This window comes from Vipera ursinii (genome assembly GCF_947247035.1).
Source record: "Vipera ursinii genome assembly, chromosome: 12".
NCBI lineage: Eukaryota > Metazoa > Chordata > Lepidosauria > Squamata > Viperidae > Vipera > Vipera ursinii.
The window spans coordinates 15,348,218-15,369,898 of NC_139525.1; the positions used below are offsets into that span (position 1 = coordinate 15,348,218).

A 21,681-nucleotide genomic window follows, 5' to 3' on the forward strand; every position below is an offset into this window, starting at 1 on the left:
AACCGCTTAGAGAGGGCTGTAAAGCGGTATATAAGTCTACGGTGCTACTGCTATCCCCAAGGTCAGGTGATCAGAATGAGACGCTTGGCAACTGGCATGTATTTATGACGGTTGCAGCGTTCCAGGGTCGCGTGACCCCCCCCTTTTGCGACCTAATGCCAAGTCAGTGGGGAAGCCAGATATTCGTTTAATAACCATGTTATTAACTACAGTGATTCATTCAAAAACATACTGTGGGGTTGTTAATTTAACTGGGTTTTAGATTTACTCTTGGGGCTTGAATTTAATTGTTTTATTTGTTTTTAATTTTTTGTATTCATGGTTTTAACTGCCCTGTAAACCGCCCTGAGTCCTATGGGAATAGGGCGGTATACAAATCGAATAAAATAAATAAAATAAATGATTGACAGCTGTCTCGCCTAGCAATTGAAGCATTTTGGGCTTCGTTATGGTCGTTACGTCGAGGACTACCTGCACAGTGACAAAATGGCAATCCAACTAGCCTCAAAATTTGTTGCATTATTTATCAAGGGTGTGTGTGGGGGGGTTGCCCCCGTTTAACGCTGGCAAAGGTCCGGTGTTTGTGTTTGTAAGTCACACACACACACACACACCCGCGGCATGCTGCTTTTGCGGACTTTCCCTTGTGCTTCCATTTGGATTCGTTCATCCGGGTTCGGGGTCGGACTCCGTCCCGTTCATTTGGGTTGCGCGTCCACTTTCGACTCCCCCCCCAAAAAAACCGCCAGCCCGGGGACCCTTCGCAGGAAACTCTCGGCTCCTTCGGAAGCAGGACAAGAAGCAACAGATGGAAACTAGTCAAGGAGAGAAGCAACCTAGAACTAAGGAGAAATTTCCTGACTGTAGGAACAATTAACCGGTGGAATAGCTTTGCCTTCAGAAGTTGTGGGTGCTCCATCATTCCAAGGCTTTTAAGAAGAGACTGGACAACCAGTTGTGTGGAATGGGATATAGAGTCTTGGACGTATTCTCCAAAGCACCTGAAGGCAGGACAGGAAGCAACGGGTGGAAACTCATCAAGGAGAGAAGCAACCTAGAACTAAGGAGAAACTTCCTGACAGTTAGAACAATTAACCAGTGGAACAACCTGCCTCCAGAAGTGGTGAATGCTCCAACACTGGATGTTTTTAAGAAGAGACTGGACAGCCATTTGTCCGAAGCGATATAGGATTTCCTGCCCGAACAGGGGGTTGGACTAGATGACCTCCAAGGTCCCTTCCAACTTTATATTATTATTTATTATTATTATTATTATTAATAATTATTAATAATAATTATTATTTATATTTATATTTATATTTATATTTATATTTATATTTATATTTATATTTATTATTATTATTATTATTATTATTATTATTATTATTATTATTATCATTATTACTCGCGGCCACCTGAAAACGCCACCGGCCCTGCAGGGAGCCAGCCCAGCCGCCGCGACCGGCGCTCCAAGAGCCGCAGGGCAGCTCCGAGGGACCGGCGCGGGGCTCCGGGACGGGACGGGACGGCCGAGGCGGAGAAAAAGAGGCGCCCCAGCCGCGCCTGCCTTCCCGGGAAAGTTGCCCAGGGGAGGCGGGGCGGAGCGGCGGAGACCCCTCCTACCCGCCTCCCCATTGGCCAGCCCTGCCTGCCTGTCACCCGGCCACGCCTTGGGCTGGGTCACAGGGGTCGGCAAGCTCGGCTCTTTTATGACTCGTGGACTTCAACTCCCAGAATTCCTGAGCCAGCGTAGCTGGCTCAGGAATTCTGGGAGTTGAAGTCCACGAGTCATAAAAGAGCCGAGCTTGCCGACCCCTGGGCTGGGAGGAGGAGGAGGAGGAGGGGACCGCCGGCCCCGCCCCCGACGCTCCTGGGCGCCGGGGGGGGGAGGGGGGAGCGGCGAGGCGGCGGCGGCGGCGGGCAACTTCCTTCCCGGCGCGCCGTCTCGCGCCCGGCCGCAGCGCGGGCTGCCTCGGTGAGTGGCTCCGGCTCTCCCCCCTCCCCTCCCCTCCGCCCTTCCCGGCCCCCCCTCCCTCCCTCTCCCCCCCCCCTCCGTCTCTTTGCAAGGCGGCCGGTGGTGTGCACGCCTCGCTCGCCTTTTGTGTCGCCTCCCGGCGGCTCCGCGGGTGTCGGGAAGGGCCTGCCTGGCTTTTGGCAAAGCGGGGCGGGGAAGGAGGGAGAGGGGGAGGGAGGTCGTCCTCCGCTGGGGTGGGGGCAGAATTGCCGGCAAAAACCCCCCCAATCCCCAACAACCCACCCTCCCTTCCTGGGTCTTCCCTTCCCGGGGTTTCGGCCGCCCAGCTTCCTTGCAGGCCAGACGCGTTTGCCGGCGCCGGAGCGGCTCCAGGCGTGGGTGGGTGGCTGGGTGGGCTGTGAGGAGAGGAGAGGGGTCGGGTGGGGTGGGGGGTCGTCGGGCTGGTCTGCGGGAGGCTCCCCCACCCCCGCCTTAATGAGGGAGCGGGCTGCAGGTGCGGTTTTGCAGGGCGAAAGGTGCACGTGTGTGTGTGTGTGTGTGTGTGTGAGAGAGAGAGAGAGAGCGTGCACGCGCGTGTGAGCCCAGAAGGTCGGTCCGCAAACTGTCAAGTTCAGCGATTCCCCTGTTCGGATTCCCCTTGGCCTGCCGTTGTCGAGGGGTGGTCCCTTATACAGCTACTGCAAATGTGCATGGACTGTGTTTTGTATCTCTTTCTCTCTCATTTAACTATGTCTCATTTAACCCTTTCTCTCTCTTTCTGTCTCTCTGTTATCTATCTATCATCTATCTAATATTATTCTAATGTCTAATATTATCTAACATCTAATATTATCCTATCTATCATTATCTAATATTATCCTATAATATCTATCTATCCTCTATCTATCTATCTATCTATCTATCTATCTATCTATCTATCTATCTATCATCTATCTATCTATCTATCTATCTGTCTATCTATGTCATCTATCATCTATCTAATATTATTCTAATATCTAAGATTATCTATCATCTAATATTATCCTATCTATCATTATCTAATATTATCCTATAATATCTATCTATCTATCTATCTATCTATCTATCTATCTATCATCTATCTATCTATCTATCTATCTATCTATCTATCTATCTATGTCATCTATCATCTATCTAATATTCTAATATCTAATATTATCTATCATCTAATATTATCCTATCTATTATTATCTAACATTCTATAATATCTATCTATCTATCTATCTATCTATCTATCTATCTATCTATCTATCTATCTATCTATCTATTCCATCTCAATCTATCATTATCTAATATCCTATAATATCTATCTAATATTATCTATCATTATCTAATATTATCCTATAATATCTATTATCTCTATCTTCATCTCAATCTATCATTATCTAATATTATCCTATAATATCTCTCAGATATTATCTATCTATCTAATCTAATCTAATTAATTTAATCTACCTAATCTATCCATCATCTACCTACACTACTAATATAAGGGAGATCTTAATATTAACTAATCCATTTCCAACCAAAATGATTGTCACATTAACTGCTACTTGGATACGAAATATAGCAGAGGTTTTTTTTAATGTCCTCAATTTTGGTTGAAAAGTTAAAAAAAAATTAGGCTTGCAATATTGACATCTTAAAAAGCCTTTGACCTTGATAGAACGTTTATTTTTTCCTCCTTTTTCAATATTTTCAGCTTTCTAAATAAGAAAATGTCCTTCACTTCAACTCTTGAGGACCTAAATAGGGTTATCTTGAAATCTGGGTTGAAATAATAGGGTGTATTCTTTCATTTATAACATGGCAGAAAAAGATTTTTTTTTAAAAAAAGAAGAGGTTGCTGATCAGAGCTGGGAAGGGGCTTTGGGGAGCCCCCACCCCAATCAGGCTCTGTTTCTCAGTGCTGGTTTTGAGAGGGTCTCCTGGAGGAGGCTGGGGGTCACCTGCTTGCTGCTCTGGTGGAGTGGAGAGACTGACCAGGCCAGCCGTCCAGAAAGTTTGGAAAGGTTTTCATGTTTGACTGAGGCAGTGGCTCCATCTGCATGAAGTTTCTATTGTTTAAAAAAATATTAAAGCTACAGATAGTCCTCAACTTACGATCAGCATTTCTGTTGCTAAGCAAGGAGATTGCTATGGGAGCTGCGCCCAATTTTACAACTTTTTTTGTTTTGCTATAGTTGTTAAGTGAATCACGGCAGTTGTTAAATGAATCATGCGGTCGTTAAATCGGCCTTCCTCCAGTGACTTTGTTTGTCAGAATCTGGCTGGGAAGGTCGCAAATGGTGATCTCGTGACCCTGGGACGCTGCAACCGCCATAAATGCTGCGAAGAGCCGCTCACTGAGGGAAATGGCGGTTAAACACGTGCCAAGCACCCTGAATTTCGATCACGTGACCATGGGGATGCTGTGAGAGTCATAAGTGTGAGAACTGCTCATAAGTCACTTTTTCCAGCACTGTTGGACTTAGAACAGTCGCTAAATGAATGGTTGTAAGTTGAGGACTAAACAACCTGCCTCCAGAAATTGTGGGTGCTCCGACACTGGAAGTTTTAAAGAAGAGACTGGACAACCATTTGTCTGAAACGGTATAGGGTTTCCTTCCTGAGCATGGGGTTGGACTAGATGACCTCCAAGGTGCCTTCCAACTCTATTGTTATAATACTGAACAGCAAGGCCCAAGTGAAGCTATGTAAATGCTTCCTTTTGGGAAGTGCATTTATGTGTGTGTGTGTGTGTGTGTGTGTGTGTGTGTGTGTGTGTGTGTGTATTGCTTTGCGGATTGCAGCGAAGGGGATGTTTCAGATCCCACAAGGTGGAAACTTTTCAGCTTAATTTTAAGGCAGTTGAAAAAAATGCAGTAGAAGAAATCAGATTTCAGTTTCGCCCTGGCCTGGTCAAGTCATATTCCCATTGAAAAACCCGTTGTAGCCTGTTGTTGTGGTTTCTTCAAATGCCAGTTGCCAAGTGCCTGACTTTTGATCATATGACCATGAGGATATAAGTGGGAGGACCAGTCGTTAAGTCACTTTTTTCATTGCAAATTCAAATGGTCACTAAATGGTTGCAAGCGAAGCACTGCTTTGTTCTTTAATTAAAGCGATTTTATGACACAACAATTCTTTGATATCTCTGTCGAATGCAACACTTCGCCCTTTCTACCTCTTTGTACATTTTTTTAAGCGTGCAGTGTGTAGATCCCTCTATTTTTATGGAATTAATACATGCCCTTGGCTGACAGTGTTTCCTGACCTAGCCTTTGACTTACTAACAGTTCATTTCGTGACCGTTCAAAAGTCACAACAGCGCTGAAAAAAGTGACCTATGACCATTTCTCACATTTACAACCACTGCAACGTCCCCATAATATAATTAAAATTCAAATGACTCGTATTGATGACGGTTGCAGTGTCCTGGATCATGTGATCCTCTTCTGCGCCCTTCTGGCAACAGAGTCAATGGTTAAACCAGATTCCCTTAACGACTTTGTTATTGACTTAACACTTGCAGGGATTCACTTAACAAATATGGCAAGAAGGGTCGTAAAATGGAGCAAACCTCACTTAACAAGTGTCTCACTTAGCAACAGAAAATGTGGTCATACGTCGAGGATTACCTGTAGTGCCAACATCCCAATCCTGACCTTGTTGCCACATCCCTCATGGGTGAGCCATTGCAAAACATCGTAATATTTCTGGAATTTTTTTCCCCATGTAACCTGAGCATCTTAAGATCAGAGAATACATTTGTTCAACCAGATTTTGTCATCTTTTGTGTTTCCTGGTGATAAACTGGGACAATCAGACACCGGCATGCACAGAGATAACAAATCACAATAGCTCCTTGTTCATGAATTAAAAGCTGGCCAATTTATTGTGGTGTGATCTGTCATGGACTTGCATACCCAGGATCAGCTGTGTGGCATTCTGTCCGCAGTTGGCAGAGGCCACATATTCATGGCGTGCCAAGACAGAAGAATGTAAACAGAAGGGTCAGATGTCAGTTAAATACAACCCACACTGCAATCATTGTTTGTTAAACTGAGGCTGGAATGTGTGCAAAGAAGCTGAGAAATTATCCACAATTGATGAGTGATTTTGGAGACATGCGTGTGTATTTTGACTTATCTATTTTTATTTATTGCATTTATATCGCTGCCTGTCTTACAGAAGCGACCCTGGGTGGTGTTGTAGAAGTAGTCTTTGACTTAACAGCCATTCATTTAGTGACCGGCATGAAACCAGGACTGAAAAAAGTGACCTGTGACTTGTTTCCCATACTTAACGGCTGTTGCAGCATCCCATGGTCATCTGATCAAAATTTAGGCACTTGGCAGCTGGTTCACATGTATGACGGTTGCAGGATCATTCAAAAGAGAAGTTTATTGGAGCCAGAATTTTGACTTTTAGGATTGTTGGATAAAGTGCTGGGGGGGGGGAAAGCTCATGGGAACTAATCCCCCCAATCCCTTTGGGGAGATTGTGGAAATATGGAAAGATTTAGGCTGTCCAATTTGGTGAAATTGACAGAACGAAAGTGACAGAGGGATAAACTTCTTTGTTTGGAGAAAAAGACAATATTGAGAAAAAAATGCACTTGTTTTGATGATTAGGCAGGATGCAGATTATAGAAAGAAGAGAGTCAGGTTGTAACTTTAGAAAGAGAAGTTAAAATATAATTGTACTTTTAACTGCTGTGAAGAATATGAGAAGCTACTGCTTTATGCCCTTATATTTTGTTCTCTCCCCCCCCATTCTCTCATTGAAATTTTAGTTTTTCTTGTTATTTCTTTCTTTTTCACTTCCTCTGCTCTAATGTAGTTAGTAGACGTTCCTATTCTCAAAACGTTTAATAAAAAATGTATACACAGAGACAGATAAATATAAATGTAGATACATAGATATACAAAAACAGACATACTCAACCCATTGGTTTCATTAAGGTTTCTCAGTCTGGTCAATTTTGCATTGGACTGCAAATCTTAGTGCATGTTAGGTCACATATATTTTCAGTTTATAACTTTTTAATCTTTACTGAGTTATTTGCACCCTGCAGTTGATTTATTGCGCTTTTAAAGTATCAAGTAGAGTGCCCTGGGTTGTGTACAGATAAATGAAAAACATAAATCCAAAGCAGTATAACAATTATAACATGGCGTAATAAAACTAAACTGCACAATAATAAAGACAACCCAGTGAAGTCAAGATCAAGATTAAAATCAACATGACACAAAACAGCTGCAACGTAATACAGAGCCCAAAACATTTTAGAGATATTCTTACAGTGCTGAGGGGGAATACAAAGGCCTTTATATGTGATACAGTGAAACCTTATTTATTTTATTTATTTAGTTGACCATCATAAGCCAAAAAATTAGATTTTTTAAAAAAAAAGATTAAATGAATAAGAATGGCATAAGAAATGACTATTAAAAGCAAAAGAGCAGAAAATAAAGAGGTAATAATTGTAGAAATAATCATAGTAAAAAAAAATGCAGATCCAAGCATTTTTTAAATTTTTCAACCTTCCTAGGGCTTCTAGGTCGGAAGGAAAAGCACAGTTTCTTTGACTAGCTTTATTAAAATAAAATAAAAACCTAAGAAAAAAAGATTAACGATCAAGAAAGGAAATTGTAAAAGGAGAGAAGAGAAAGAAAAATAGGAAATAAAAGGTCAGTAAAATAAAAAATATATAAAAGGAAACGGTTACATAAAAAGTGACTTCTAACTCTTTTTACAATAGAAATAAAATAGAATAACAGAGTTGGAGGGGACTTTAGAACGAAAGAAGCTTCTTGAAGCAAAACATCTTCAAAGAAAAACAAGGAAGTCCAGTTGAAAAAGTGTCTTTGGGATAACTAGGACTTGGGTGACTCTCCACAGACATCAAGGGACCCTGGAGGTCTTCTAGTCCAACCCGCTGCTCAACCCTATACCATTTCAGACAAATGGCTGTCCAGTCTCTTTGTGAAAGCCTCCAGTGTTGGAGCACCCACAACTTCTGGAGGCAGGCTGTTCCACTGGTTAATTGTCCTCCCTGTCAGGAAATTTCTCCTTAGTTCTAGGTTGCTTTGCTCCTCAGATTAGTGAATGGTCTTGGTGAGTTGTGATTGTTGTAGGGAAAATAGGGGGAGGAAGATGTGTTCTGTATTTTTGCCGCCTTGAGTTGTAAATCTTCTTTTATAAACTTACAAACCTTATCTTTTGACCTGCACCAGGATAATGATGCAAGACGAAAGCACCTCTGTGCACACCAACACTCACGCAGTCTATTCCAACTCTTAAAAGAATAAAATCTTCTATAATTTGATCTTTATGTCAATATTTGTCAGCCCTTTGAGATAGGCCAAGTCAAGAAACAGGCACAAGCATGGATTCCATGCCAATTTACTGTAGTAGGAGATCACAAGGTAAAGGTAAAGGTTCCCCTGCACATGCGTGCTAGTCGTTTCCGACTCTAGGGGCCGGTGCTCATCTCCGTTTCAAAGCCGAAGAGCCAGAGCTTGTCCGAGGACGTCTCCGTGGTCATGTGGCCGGCATGACTAGACGGCAAAGGCGCATGGAACGCTGTTACCTTCCCACCGGAGCGGTCCCTATTTTTCTACTTGCATTTTTACGTGCTTTCGAACTGCTAGGTTGGCAGAAGATGGGATGAGTAACAGGCGCTCACTCTGCTACGCGGCACTCGGGATTCGACCCGCCAAACTGCCGACCTTCCGATCGACAGACTTAGCATCCTAACCCACTGAGCCACCGTGTCCCTATAGGAGATCATAACAGCATCCTAAAAGTCTGTTTCTCTCTGTCCCAACTTTGGATTCATTCCTTCTTGTCTTGCCTTCTGGTGCTTTGGAAAATAGGTTGACACCCCCTCCCCACTTCTCTTTGACAGCCCCTCAAATATTAGGCTCCAATTGGGATGATTGACAGACTAATAAAAGATCCCCTCTCCCCCCCACTCATCCTATTCCTTCTTTCCCCATGTTTTATAGGGTTGTGTATTTATTATTTTTATTATTTAGTTCCTATTGCGTATAGATTTTGTAAACGCTTATATTTTTAATATTGTAAACTGCCCATAGTTATTGTGTGGTAAAATGGATGTTCAATATATTTAATAAAATAATAAACATAAATAATAATATTGATATCAGGTCACTCCTAGTCCTGTTCATTAGACTAGATCAGGGGTAGGCAACCTCGGCTCTTTTATGACTGGTGGACTTCAACTCCCAGAATTCCTGAGCCAGCTGGCTCAGGAATTCTGGGAGTTGAAGTCCACCAGTCATAAAAGAGCCGAGGTTGCCTACCCCTGGACTAGATATACCCAATTCCCATAATTATTGAGCCTCTGGCCTCCTAATCATCTTCCCTGCAATCTTTCTAGAGTCTCAACATCTTTTTTGTACAGTGGTGTCTAGAATTTGACACACTATTCCAAGTGCGACCTCAACAGTGCAGTATAAAGCTGTGCTATCATCACTTCAAGTGATCTTGGAGCTCTCCTTCCGTTGATGCAAGCAAGAACCACTTTTCTGTGCAGGATTTCCCATAGATAAGGTTAGTTGGGGATAAGATAAAGAGGACTGATGACAAAAGGCATCACAGGGTGGAGTGATGCATTAGCCCCCATTGTTTTGCGAATCTAAATCAAACACACCGTTTAATCTCCGCTGTAGCTTTATCTCAGCCTGGCATAAGCCCCTCCATTGTTGTTTTTTCTTCCAAGCGAAAGGATTTTTTTTCAGCCATGATGAACTAGGCTCAGGGCTCAAAAGCCTCAAAAGCTTCGTTTCAGCCAATATTTTGGCCAGTGGATTCTCCTATTTGCCTCTAGCGTAGCTGGACTTCAGAAAAACCTATTTACTGCTGGGGAGGTAGGAAGGTAACAGACATTTGAACTGCTTGCTGTTAATGTGGAGGCCACTTTGAAGGTGCGAAACTGTTGGGTCAACCGCAGGCTAACAATCCTCTTGGCTTTTTATAGTCCAGTTACTGCTTTTATGGAATTTTAATTCTTTGGGCTGGCAGATTTGATTGTCTTCTTACTGGTCTTTTCACTAAAAGGCCGTGAACTTGATATCTTTAGGAAGACTGAAATAAATTCCTAGATACTTCAAGGCCTTGTAAGTCTCAGTCGGGACATTCTTGTTTTTCCAGTTATACTAGTGCTGTGTTTCCTGAATGCAATCACTTTCATTTAAGAATATCGTAATGTCCAACTTTTCATTCTGCCTTCTGGTGATTTGGAGAAGCAGCGTATTCTTTTCATAAACAACTCAAGGTGAACATATCTAATGCTCTTTCCTACTACTACTTTCCCCACAACAACAACACGTGAAATTTGGGTTGGGCTGAGAGATGGACCGGGCCCAAGGTCACCCAGCTGGCTTTCATGGCTGAGGCCGGACTTGAACCCACCGTTTCCTGGTTTCATGCAAAAAGTCCGTAAAAGGTTTCCGGTCAGCCATCAATGTAAATGTTAACTTTTCATCAATCACAGATATTAATTTCTCCTTCTCTGCAACTTCCATCTTATTTAGCAACTATTGCTCCATTGTAGGTAGTGCCAAAGCTGTTCATTTTTGAGCATATAACAATCTCTCTGCAGTTGTCATGTATAAAAATAAAATTCCATAGTTTTTTCCCCCCCAACTGTTTGGCCATCAATCCCCAAAGCATTCTGGCTGGGGAATTCTGGGAGTTGAAGTCCACCCATCTTAACATTGCCAAGCTTGAGAAATATTGTTGTAGAGTGTCAAGGCCTGAAATGGAGAGATCTGGCTATAGGGGAGGATTGAAATAATGGGTAGGGATTCATCATCAGATCCTGCTTGATGTTAGTTATCTGGCACCAAATCTTCAAGGACATCCCATTCATCCAGTTTTGGTCACCACGATGTAAAAAAGATGTTGAGACTCTAGACTAGAGTACAGAGAAGAGCAACAAAGATGATTAGGGGACTGGAAGCTAAAACATATAAGGAACGGGTGCTGGAATTGGGTATGTCTAGTTTAATGAAGAGAAGGACGAGGGATGACAGGATAGCAGCCTTCCAACATCTCAGGGGCTGCCCCAAAGAAGAGGGGGTCAAGCTCTTCTCCAAAGCACCTGAAGGCAGAACAAGAAGCAACAGATGGAAACTAACCAAAGAGAGAAGCAACCTAGAACTAAGGAGAAATTTCCTGACAATTAGAACAATTAAATCAGTGGAACAACCTGCCTCCAGAAGCTGAGAATGCTCCAAAACTGGAAGGTTTTAATAAGAGACAAGACAACCATTTCTCTGAAATGGTGTAGGGTTTCCTGCCTGAGCAGGGGGTTGGACTAGATGACCTCCAAGGTCCCTTCCAACTTTATTGTTATTGTTAATTTGAACAAAAACTTGAATAAAAACAAGGGAAAAAGTAAGTATTGATTAGCAAGAGACTTCAGGTCCCAAATTTCAATGTTGTGGCTAATGCCAGGGAAATCCAAGCAGTAGGTCAGATCCAGTATGTAGTCATGCAAATGGGAGAACATTAGAACATGACCACCTTTCTGGCTAGAATGGCTTGGAGAGAGAAAGAGGTGTAGCCCTTTAATTCTATAGACTCCTTTTCCCAGTTTCTGGCAATTTCATACTTTTTAATTGGGGAAATAAAGGCAAAATTCCTCTGCTTGGCAGGCCAGCCAGGAGAGGAACTGAATAATGTGTGATGCAGGCAAATGTCAATCCATGGTAGATATCTTCAGAGGTGGCCCAGCATGGTCCATTAAGTTCTGGGCAGGCTGACTTCAGTTGAGGCTCTTCCATGCAGGAAGGAAGAGTCTAGCCCAGGGGTAGGCCACCTTGGATCTTTTATGACTCGTGGACTTCAACTCCCAGAATTCCTGAGCCAACATGGGGGAACTATGGCTCTTTTATGGCTCGTGGACTTCAACTCCCAGAGTTCCTCAGCCAGTCATGTTTAGGGGAAAGGGAGAGGTTTCCAAGCTGAGCCATGCTGGCTCAGGAATTCTGGGAGTTGAAGTCCACGAGTCATAAAAGAGCCAAGGTTGCCTACCCCTGGCCTAGGCCGCTTTATGACTCGTGGACTTCAACTCCCAGAATTCCTGAGCCAGCCACGCTGAGGGGAAAGGGAGAGGTTTCCAAGCTGAGCCATGCTGGCTCAGGAATTCTGGGAGTTGAAGTCCACGAGTCATAAAAGAGCCAAGGTTGCCTACCCCTGGTCTAGCCCCTTGGATTGTAGGAAGTCTCCACTTGATCAGGTTGGATTCTGCTTCTAGACAGCTAGTTCTATTTACCTATTACCTTCTGGGAGGAGGCTTCGTAGCAGAACATTCTAGATTCAGCCATAGTTTCATTCCATACAGTATTAACCTTGTGAACTCTCAAGCTTCCTCCTTCCGTTACGTATTCAAGATGGACAGTATTTAACATTTTATTCTTATGTATATGTAGGGGTGTGGTATATAGTATGTTTCAGGTGTGTGTCATGTATGTGTTTCACTTTGAGAGCGGGCAACTAAATTTCATTTTTGATGTGAGCCTTTCTGCCCACAGTAAAAAATGACAATGAAGATTATTTTATCTTATTTGATCATATATTCTGTAAATTGGTGATTTACTAAGAATTAGTTGTATAGCAACGCATCATCTGGGCTGATAGACAGAGCAGGATGGATATGCTTCTCAGACATATTTTTACTGATTTCCAGGGATTAAAGGAGGGTCTGTCAACAGCCGCTTGGCTGAAGCTGGACAGATTAAGGCAGAATTATCATGTAGATTCAGCTGAGCTTCTTTTGAAGGCTCTAATCTTTGTTTTGTGTCCTCCATGGTGCTTACGTAAAAGATTTCTCTCCCAAAAAAAATTCTGGGTCATCCCTTGGCCTTGAGAGGGTTAATAATCCTTTAGTTAAATCTTGATTGCAAGAGCTGAAGTTACTACCTGACTTTGAAGCTAGTGCCAGTGAGTCTTTGCCAAACACCATGATTTAAGTTAGGCAATTATGGCTTAAGGGTCAGTTGAGGGGGAATTCCCCTCCCGCCCCAAAGCTATGGGCTGGAAAGATTTGAATTGAGTTCCCAGATTTTTCTCATTTTTAACGACATGTAGTTACAATGACATCGAAGAGGTGACTTATGACCATTTCCCACACTTAGACCATTGCAGCATCCCCACGGTCACATGATCAGAATTGGGATGCTTGGCAACTGGCCTGGATATATGACGGTTGCAGTGTCCCGAGGTCATGCGATCCCCTTTTGCAACCTTTTGAGTCAATGGGAAAGCGGGATTCACTTAAGAGTGCTAGTAGCTTGACAACTGCAGTGATTCACTTTGCAACTGTGTGAAGAAAGGTCACAAAACAGGGGCAGAAGTCACTTATTAACTGTCTTTTTTTTTGAGCTCAGTTGTGGTTGTATGTCAAGGACTACCTCCCTCACAGGAATACTGTGTTTCCCCAAAAATAAAACCGGGCCTTATATTAATTTTTGCTCCAAAAGACTCCATTAGGACTTATTTTCCGGTTAGGGCTTATATTTGGGGAAATACGGTACTAAACGCATCCGTCTGGCTGATGATCTTAACTGGAGCTTATCTTTGGGGTGGGGCTTATATTACCAGCATCCTGAAAAATCATGCTAGGGCTTATTTTCCAGTTGGATCTTATTTTCGAGGAAACACGGTAGTTGGGGGTCTTGAAGTTTTTTGTCTGTTTGCAGGACAGCTAGGAAGCAGCTAGGTTGTCCCTGGATGGATTTGAGACCTTGAGATCCAAGTAATCGGTCAAAGATAGAACGATTGTGTCATGGGGACATCCCATCATCGTGCCTCTGTGTGTATGTGTGGATATCATAAATAAGGCATTTTCTATGATAAGCATTTTTGGGCTGTATGTATTACATATATGGAGGAATCAACTGATATAGGTGAAAAAAGAAAAATAATGTGTGAGCCTTCTAGGATAAGGATTGGGGAATGAAGAGTTCATAGTCCCTTTTCCTCTTTTACAAAGAGCTGGAAGAAATCTTCAAGGCTTAGTGGATTCTACTTTGATTTTTGCCAGAACAAAATAGTTGGTAGGAGCGAACAGTTATTGTGCACCCATCGGAGGTCATCTGCCTGTGCCTTCGGCTGAATTACCGAAGATGAGAAATTATATACCACTGGACTACTGAGTTTCATAAATACCTGATCAAAGGCCATAAGTGTGATGTTCTTGTTTTGTGGTGGACCGGTGTTAACACCAAAGCACTACAAATACGAGATCAGCCATTTTGCTTTTTATTGCTAACATGTTCAGAAACATAGGTAAAAGGTAAAGGTTCCCCCGCACATGCGTGCTAGTCGTTTCCGACTCTAGGGGCCGGTGCTCATCTCCGTTTCAAAGCCGAAGAGCCAGCGCTTGTCCGAGGACGTCTCCGTGGTCATGTGGCCGGCATGACTAGATGCCAAAGGCGCACGGAACGCTGTTACCTTCCCACCGGAGTGGTCCCTATTTTTCTACTTGCATTTCTACGTGCTTTCGAACTGCTAGGTGGGCAGAAGCTGGGACGACTAACAGGCGCTCACTCTGCTACGCGGCACTCGGGATTCAATCCTTAATCCAAGGATGGGCAACTAGGGCAACTTTACAACCTGTGGACTTCAGCTCTCAGAATTCCTGAACCAGCCAGGTCCACAGGTCATCTAGTTGCCCACCCTGGCCCTAAACTGTTAAAAGTCAATAATAGGACTATCGGTTCAATGCAGGAACCCTAACCTACCCCAACTGATGACTGCTAGATGACTTCTACACAACTGCCTTCAGCTAGGGCAGGGGTCTTCAAACTTGGCCCTTTTATGACTTGTGGACTTCAACTCCCAGAATTCCTCAGCCAGCATGCCTGGCTGAGGAATTCTGGGAGTTGAAGTCCACAAGTCATAAGTCATAAAAGGGCCAAGTTTGAAGACCCCTGAGCTAGGGAATGAATCCCAGTGTGGATAATTTTATCAAGCTGTGCAACATGGGAACCAAGTGTTAAAGCTAGCCCTGATGCTTGCACTTCTCAGGCATTTTGTGAGCAACATGAGCTCATGGAATTAGAGTTTGGGCCTGTGGCTGAAGCTGTGGAGGCCATCAAAGGCAAAGTCCTTCCATTGTAACTATAGGCAGAGACGTTGGGCTGACGGCTCCAATTTGGCTCCAGGGATAATACAACGCAATTTTCAACCTTCTCCTGCTGAACCAAAGTTTCTCTAAAGAGGCCTTGGCCAATAAGTCAATAAAGTGAACAGGATCTTGAGGACCCAAAGGTGCTTTTTTCAGGAGGCAACTGGACTTTCTTGTTTTTCTTTGAAGACGTTTCGCTTCTCCTCCAAGAAGCTTCTTCAGCTCTGACTAGATGGTGGGGAGTCAGAGCCGAAGAAGCGTCTTGGAGGAGAAGCGAAACGTTCTTCAAAGGAAAACAAGAATAGTCCAGTTGCCTCCTGAAAAAGCACCCTTGGGACAAGCATGACCTGGATGGCTGAGAATCTCCATAAGATCTTGAGGAGCTTGTTTCTGGCCAGAGATGTTTGATGAAGAAGCCTAAGGTGCCAGATGTTTTTGCTAACATCTGGAGCCCACTCCTTTTCCCCCCCACGTTTGCCATATACTCGTGTAAGTAGATATCTGCCTCTGCAGAATATCTTAAGAGATTTAGGGGTCTTCGGAGAATTGGTGCTGGGACTCTAGTTTTTCTTGGTTAGAATCTGAAGGTCTGGATCTGAAATGATATGTGGAAATGACCTTGGGAGACAACAAAGAGACGCAGCCAAGAGAACAGTCAGATAGCAGGTACCTTAGCCTGCAGCAGAAAGGTCATAATCATAATCATAACAGTAAAGTTGGAAGGGGCCTTGGAGGTCAACTAGTCCAACCCCCTGTTCAGGCAGGAAAGCCAGGTGGATGGGGCAAGAGACTCAGAAGGGACCCTGCCTAGCTGTGCATCTGTAAATGTGGGGAGAAAAAACTACAGGCAGTCCTTGACTTGCAAACGCAGCTGAGCCCAAAACTTCTGTTGCTAAGCAAGACAGTTGCCGAGTGAGTTTTGCCCCATTTTACGACCTTGCTTGCCACAGTTGTTAAGTGGATCACTGCAGTTAACTTAGTGACACGGTTCTTAAGTGAATCTGGCTTCCCCTTCCCATTGACTTTGCCCGTCAGAAGGTCACAAAACGTGATCACGTGACACCAGGACCCCGCAGCCGTCATAAATATGAACCGGTGGCCAGGCATCCGAATGTCGATCACGTGACTGTGGGGCGGCTGCAAGAGCCGTAAGTGTGAAAAATGGTCATAAGTCACTCTTTTCAGCGCCGTTGTAAGTTTGAATAGTTACTAAATGAATCGTTGCAAATCGAGTAATGTCAGAGTTACCAGATTCTATCAATGTAGAGTTAGAATAAAACAGAATTCTATTCATGGTTCTGTCCGTCTATTAAGGTTGACATCGATCTTGCAAATCTGAAAGTACTTTTCTCTCCCTTTGTCCCCTTTGCAGCCCCCAAACTAGCCAGGGTATCTTGCCCCACCCACATTCTCCCCCCACCCCCCACCCACCCCGTGGGCTCAGCTGCCTTTTATGTAACCATTCCCCGGTTGCATTTCTTTGCCTGGTCTCCCAAGGTTATTCTAACACACCATTGCAGGATCTTCTAAAGCAGTAGTACTCAACCTTGGCTGCTTTAAGGCGGTTGTGGACTTCAACTCCCAGCATTCCCCAGTCAGCAACACCAACTGAGGAGTTCTGGGAGTTGAAGTCCACGTGTTTTAAAGGGGCCACGATTGAGAAACGGAGTTCTAAAGAGTTGCCGCTTTTCAGTATATTATCTTGATGCTCTTTCTCTTTTCTTCCCCATTCCCTTCCCTTTTTTTCCCCCCTTCAGAATTCCCATGATGCTTCGGTCAAAAGATACGCTAGAGGAAGCAGCCATGAGCTCGTTGGCCTTCCCTTAACGATGCAAGCCAGAATGGCTGCCGTAGAAGCCGCCGGCATCGGTGAGAATCCCGGGGCCAAGTCTCTCTCGCTCAAAGAGGGAAAAGAGTCCCAGGAGGAAAACGGGGCAGCCGGCCACCTCTCCGAACACTGCGGTGCTTCCTTCGCTGGGGCAGAGCTGAATCGGCAACAGGCGCCCGCCAGCAAGCTGAAGAAGACGGCCTTTAAGTTCTTCGGGGGGAAGAGAAGCATCTGCACCCTGCCCAGCTTTTTTGGGGGGAAGAATAAAAACCAGGCCAAGGGAGCCTCCAAAAAGGGCCTCAGCAAGAGCAAGACCCATGACGGCATCAGCGACGTGGCGCACGAAGAGGTCGCTTCTGGATGCCTCAGGAGCCCCTCGGACGGGGGGCCAGACTTGCCTCCTCCCCAGCTTCTGCCGAGTTCTCAGAGCGCAGTTTTGGGAGCCGAGCTCAGAGCTGGCTTCGCCCAGCCCTCCAACTTTCTCTCCAGCAGCGCCGAAGGCTTTGAAAAGAAGCTGACGGGAGAGAAGTCCTTGTTCCTCCCAAGATCCAAAAAGGGGCTGAAGGGGCTTTTCAACAGCATCCGCCGACATCGGAAAAACAAAGTTGCGGAACCTGAGAAGACGGAGCTGCAAGAATGGGCTCTCCGGGACACCGCGACCGAAGAACAGCCACCTGGAAATGGGCCGGATGGGGGTCTTCAAAGGGGGATGGCGACACCGGAAGGTGGGGAGAATTTTTCCGGCGATGCTGGGCCTCCAAGAGCAGCCAGCCACAATGAGGCGGGAGAGATGGACTGCCCGGCCTCAAGCCCAATTCGGTCTGTCGGCGAGGCAGCTGGAGGGCCGGCCAGCCTCGAAGGATCTCAGGATGGGCAGCCAAACCTGCAGGACATCTGCGGTGACTCTGCCTACGGGGACCTCCCTGAGGTTTTTGAGCCAGAGTTCCTGGAGAAGAGCCCTCCTTGCGCGCCCTCAGGGGAGCAACTTAGCTTGATGTTTGGGGAGGTGACCTCCCTTAAAAGCTTTGACTCTTTCACCGGTTGTGGGGATATAATTGCAGAACCAGACATCGATAGCATCACGGAGAGCTCCACATCTGCCGAACGCAGCCGGGAGGCTGCCAAAAGGACCTCTTGTTTGGTTACCTACCAAGGCGGAGGGGAGGAAATGGCCCTGCCGGACGATTTAGAAGAGTACCTCCAGCAGATGTGGGCAGGAGCCATCAAAGGCGATGCAGACTCTGAAGCACATCTGCCGGAGCTCCTAACCGAATGTGACCTTCAGGGCACGGAGGAGGCCAAGCTGGAAGCTCAGTTGTACCCTGAAGGAACAAGGAACGACACGGAGCTCCTGACGCCGCACAGCGATCAACAAGAATCCGCTCCCAATAGTGATGAGGGCTACTATGATTCTACCACCCCAGGTCCTGAAGACGAAGCCGGGGATGAAGACGAAGCTGGGGATGGCTTAGATGAAATCAAAAAGGACCGCCTCCCGAGAGACAGCTACAGTGGGGACGCTCTTTATGAGTTTTACGAACCTGACGATGCGTTGATGAGCCCGTCTCATGGAGAGGGATCTTGGTTTGATGGGAAAGTGTCCCCTTCGAAGATATTTGACCAGTTCCTGGACTTTGCTCTCCCTGACGAAAAGGACTTGATCTGGCTGATGGGTCAGAAAAGTGAAGCCATGGAAGAGCAAAGGCTGGCCACCCTCCAGAAACAGCTGCTTTTTTGGGAGATGCATGGAGACCCGGCCCTGAAACATCTCCAGGAGCTTAGAAGAGACCAACATCTGAGTCCAGGGCAGCTGTCTGAATGTAAAATGCAAACAACCGGCTTAGTTGGGAAGAGCTCGAGTTGCCTTGGTTGTGAGCAAATAAATCTTTGTGCTTTGGACAAGGGTCTAAGCGGTGGAAAGAAGCTAGCGGAAAACCAAGACCGGAAAGATGATTTCCACAAGAAGCTCTGTCCAGAAAAGCTTTGTGGTAGCAGCAGCACCAGCACCACCACGAAAGCACACAGTAGTTGCCTTATTCAGCCATCGGAAGAGAATAGCTCAGAATTGGACTCCAGCGGAGAACATCCGGTGTTCGATGCTTTGGCTTCGGGAAACTCTGTGACCTGCCCTCTCTACAGAGCGCATGGCCACCCCAGCTGCTCTCCAAGGGCTGACTTTCAAGAGCCCTGCCAGGAAGGCAGCGACGGACCAGAAGAAGCTGTCAACTTCTCCCAAGCCTTGGTGGAGTTCACCAGCAACGGGACTCTTTTCTCCAGCCTGTCTGAAAGTCTGAGAAGTTCCGATTCAGGCTCCGAGTTCACTCAGAACTTTCCTGACCTGCCCACAATGGTGACTTTTGACATTGTCGATGTGGAACAGGAAGGGGAAGGGGAGTGCGAGGGACATCTGGAGATGAACACGGATGAGGACCTGACCGCCTCCTTCGAGGCTTTCCGGGACACTTACGACTCCAAAGCCTCCTTTGCTGAATGTGACGAGCGAATGTTTCCCGAGTACCCTCAGGTCTCTTCCCACTGGGGAGCTGCCAGCCTCCCTCGGCGTCTTAGGCTTCAGGAGCTTAGTCCGCCTCTCCTGGAGCCGCTGTCCGTCTGCAGGAGAAGCCGATCTCTGGACACCGAAAGTCTGGAGTTTGAGCTGGCAAGCTTGCAGCTATCCAAGGACAGTTTTAGGCCGTTGGAGCCGCGGAGCGGTTCCAAAAAGGATCCCGGTCCTCTGGGATTGGGCATTGGCCAGGAAGGGGTGCCACATTCTCCAGGAGAAAGAAAAGATGGCGTGGGTGGCTTCTCGTGGCCAGGACAATTGAATGCACCATACAGCAAGGAGGAATTTTCCTTGCAAGAAACGAAAGCGGGAGAGGCTGGTTCGAATACACTTCCCTCTCAAGGTCCTTGGGGAATATTGGAGCACTCTGACACGGCTCCTCCTTGGGCTTGCCTGGGGCAGAATCTCACCAAGGAACCAGATGAAAGCAACCATCCTGTCCTTCCAGCATTGAGACCATTGACCAGGCCCTCCACTCTCTTTCTGCAGGCCCCTGTGATGTCACCAGTGGGCCCTACTCCTCAGAGGCCTGGTGGGGGCAATCTGGCTAAAAAACACGCTTGGGTCCTCCCTTTGGGAGAGAAAGGCCGAGATCTGCCTTTGAGCTTTGATTTCCCTTGCTCCCCTGACAAGTCATCCATGTGTAAGCCTGGAGACGCGGCTCGGGGGACATCTGAGCTTCACACCAAGTAGTGCTGAGACTACCTGTAGGGGCAAAGCTGAACATTGGGGAATCTCTAGACCCAGAGCCTTTGGGAGACACTTCCGGCCAGCTAGTCAGTCCATGAACGTCATTAGCCAAGTAGCTTCCTTGCGTAGGGTTCAAGCTGGATCGGAAGGGGCTTTGGTTCTGGTGGGTGGTGAGGGATACAGAAAAATACTACAGAGTGTTGACTTTGGGTTAGAAGCTGGGAGAACCGGGCTGAAATGTCCTGCTGATGTTTCGCCTTAAAAACCGGCATGCTTGTGGGCAGAGGGAACTTCCGCGGATCCCGCAAAATGGTATGGAGAGAACAGGGGCGGTCTTGGAAGTTGAGGGGATGGGAATAAAGTCCTGGATCGCGTCCAGTTGCACCGTCATGAGAAGAGGAGCAGAAATTATTTCCCAAAGCCGACTAGGTGGCCAAAGTTAGAAGGTATATTTTGGAGGAAGCTTCCGAAATGAGAGGCTTGCTTACGGTGAAACTGGTCAACTCCTAGTTGAGTTTGAGAGCACCTATGCTGGGAAGTTGACCAGCTAAGCTGCTTTTTATTACGAGAGAATAAGAGGGCAAGAATAGAGGGGTGCTGGCATGCCTACCTTTTATGGTCCCAGAACCTCTTCCCGAATGGTTGGGGCCAATTTTCTCTTTTCTTTTTTTAGTTGGGAGGGAAGTTAAGGGGCAGAATTAGTGCCTTGAGCCTTCTAAAGGCTTAGCACCCATTTTATATCTCCCCTCCACCCCAACAATGAGTCTTAGCCTAGGTGAGGGGTAGGCAACCTCGGTTCTTTTATGACTCGTGGACTTCAACTCCCAGAATTCCTGAGTCAGCTATGCTGACTCAGGGATTCTGGGAGTTGAAGTCCGCGAGTCATAAAAGAGCCGAGGTTGCCTACCCCTGGCCTAGGTCATGGTGGGAATGTGGCCTTTGACGAGTGGTGCAAGGTCTAGGATTGCCTTGAGCCAACAGGCCCTCGGGACGTATAGGATTGCATCCGTGAAGCACATCTTAAGTGCGTTTACTTGTTACAGCAACATTTTCCCAGGCTTGGCAAATTGAAGTTGAGTGGATTTCAACTCCCAGAATTCTCAGCAATGGCTGTGCTGGCTATGGAATTCTGGGAGTCCATATACCTAGAAATGGGCCAAGTTTGGAAACCCTGCGTCAAGAGAGTGCTGCTCAAGTTCAGCTGGGCTTTCTGTGGTTTTATTGGGGGGGGGAGGCAGAAAACCAACCAACCTGGTGTTTGTCAACTAGGAGATTAGGGTTGCCATGGATGGGCTGGGCAAAACAGCAAGAAGTTGGCTGTTACTTAAATTAGGGCAAGATGTGATTATAGAGGGGAATGGGTCAAAAAAAGCTCTGCGATCTGTAATCTAGGAGGATCGTACTTGGGGTATATTGCTTCTAAGGAGACATGCATACAATTAAAAAATTAAAAACACTTC

General features: G+C 45.9%; 1 protein-coding gene across 1 annotated transcript; it reads left to right on the forward strand.

Annotated features, from left to right (window-relative positions):
• Positions 1 to 1,903: 1,903 nt before the first annotated feature.
• On the forward strand, positions 1,904 to 21,297 carry AMER1 (APC membrane recruitment protein 1). Its single transcript, XM_083372305.1, has 2 exons — positions 1,904 to 1,975; positions 16,898 to 21,297. Exon 2 carries the CDS (start codon positions 16,970 to 16,972, stop codon positions 20,222 to 20,224), a length of 3,255 nt encoding a protein of 1,084 aa, XP_083228431.1. The 5' UTR covers positions 1,904 to 1,975; positions 16,898 to 16,969; the 3' UTR covers positions 20,225 to 21,297.
• The last annotated feature ends 384 nt before the right edge of the window (positions 21,298 to 21,681 follow it).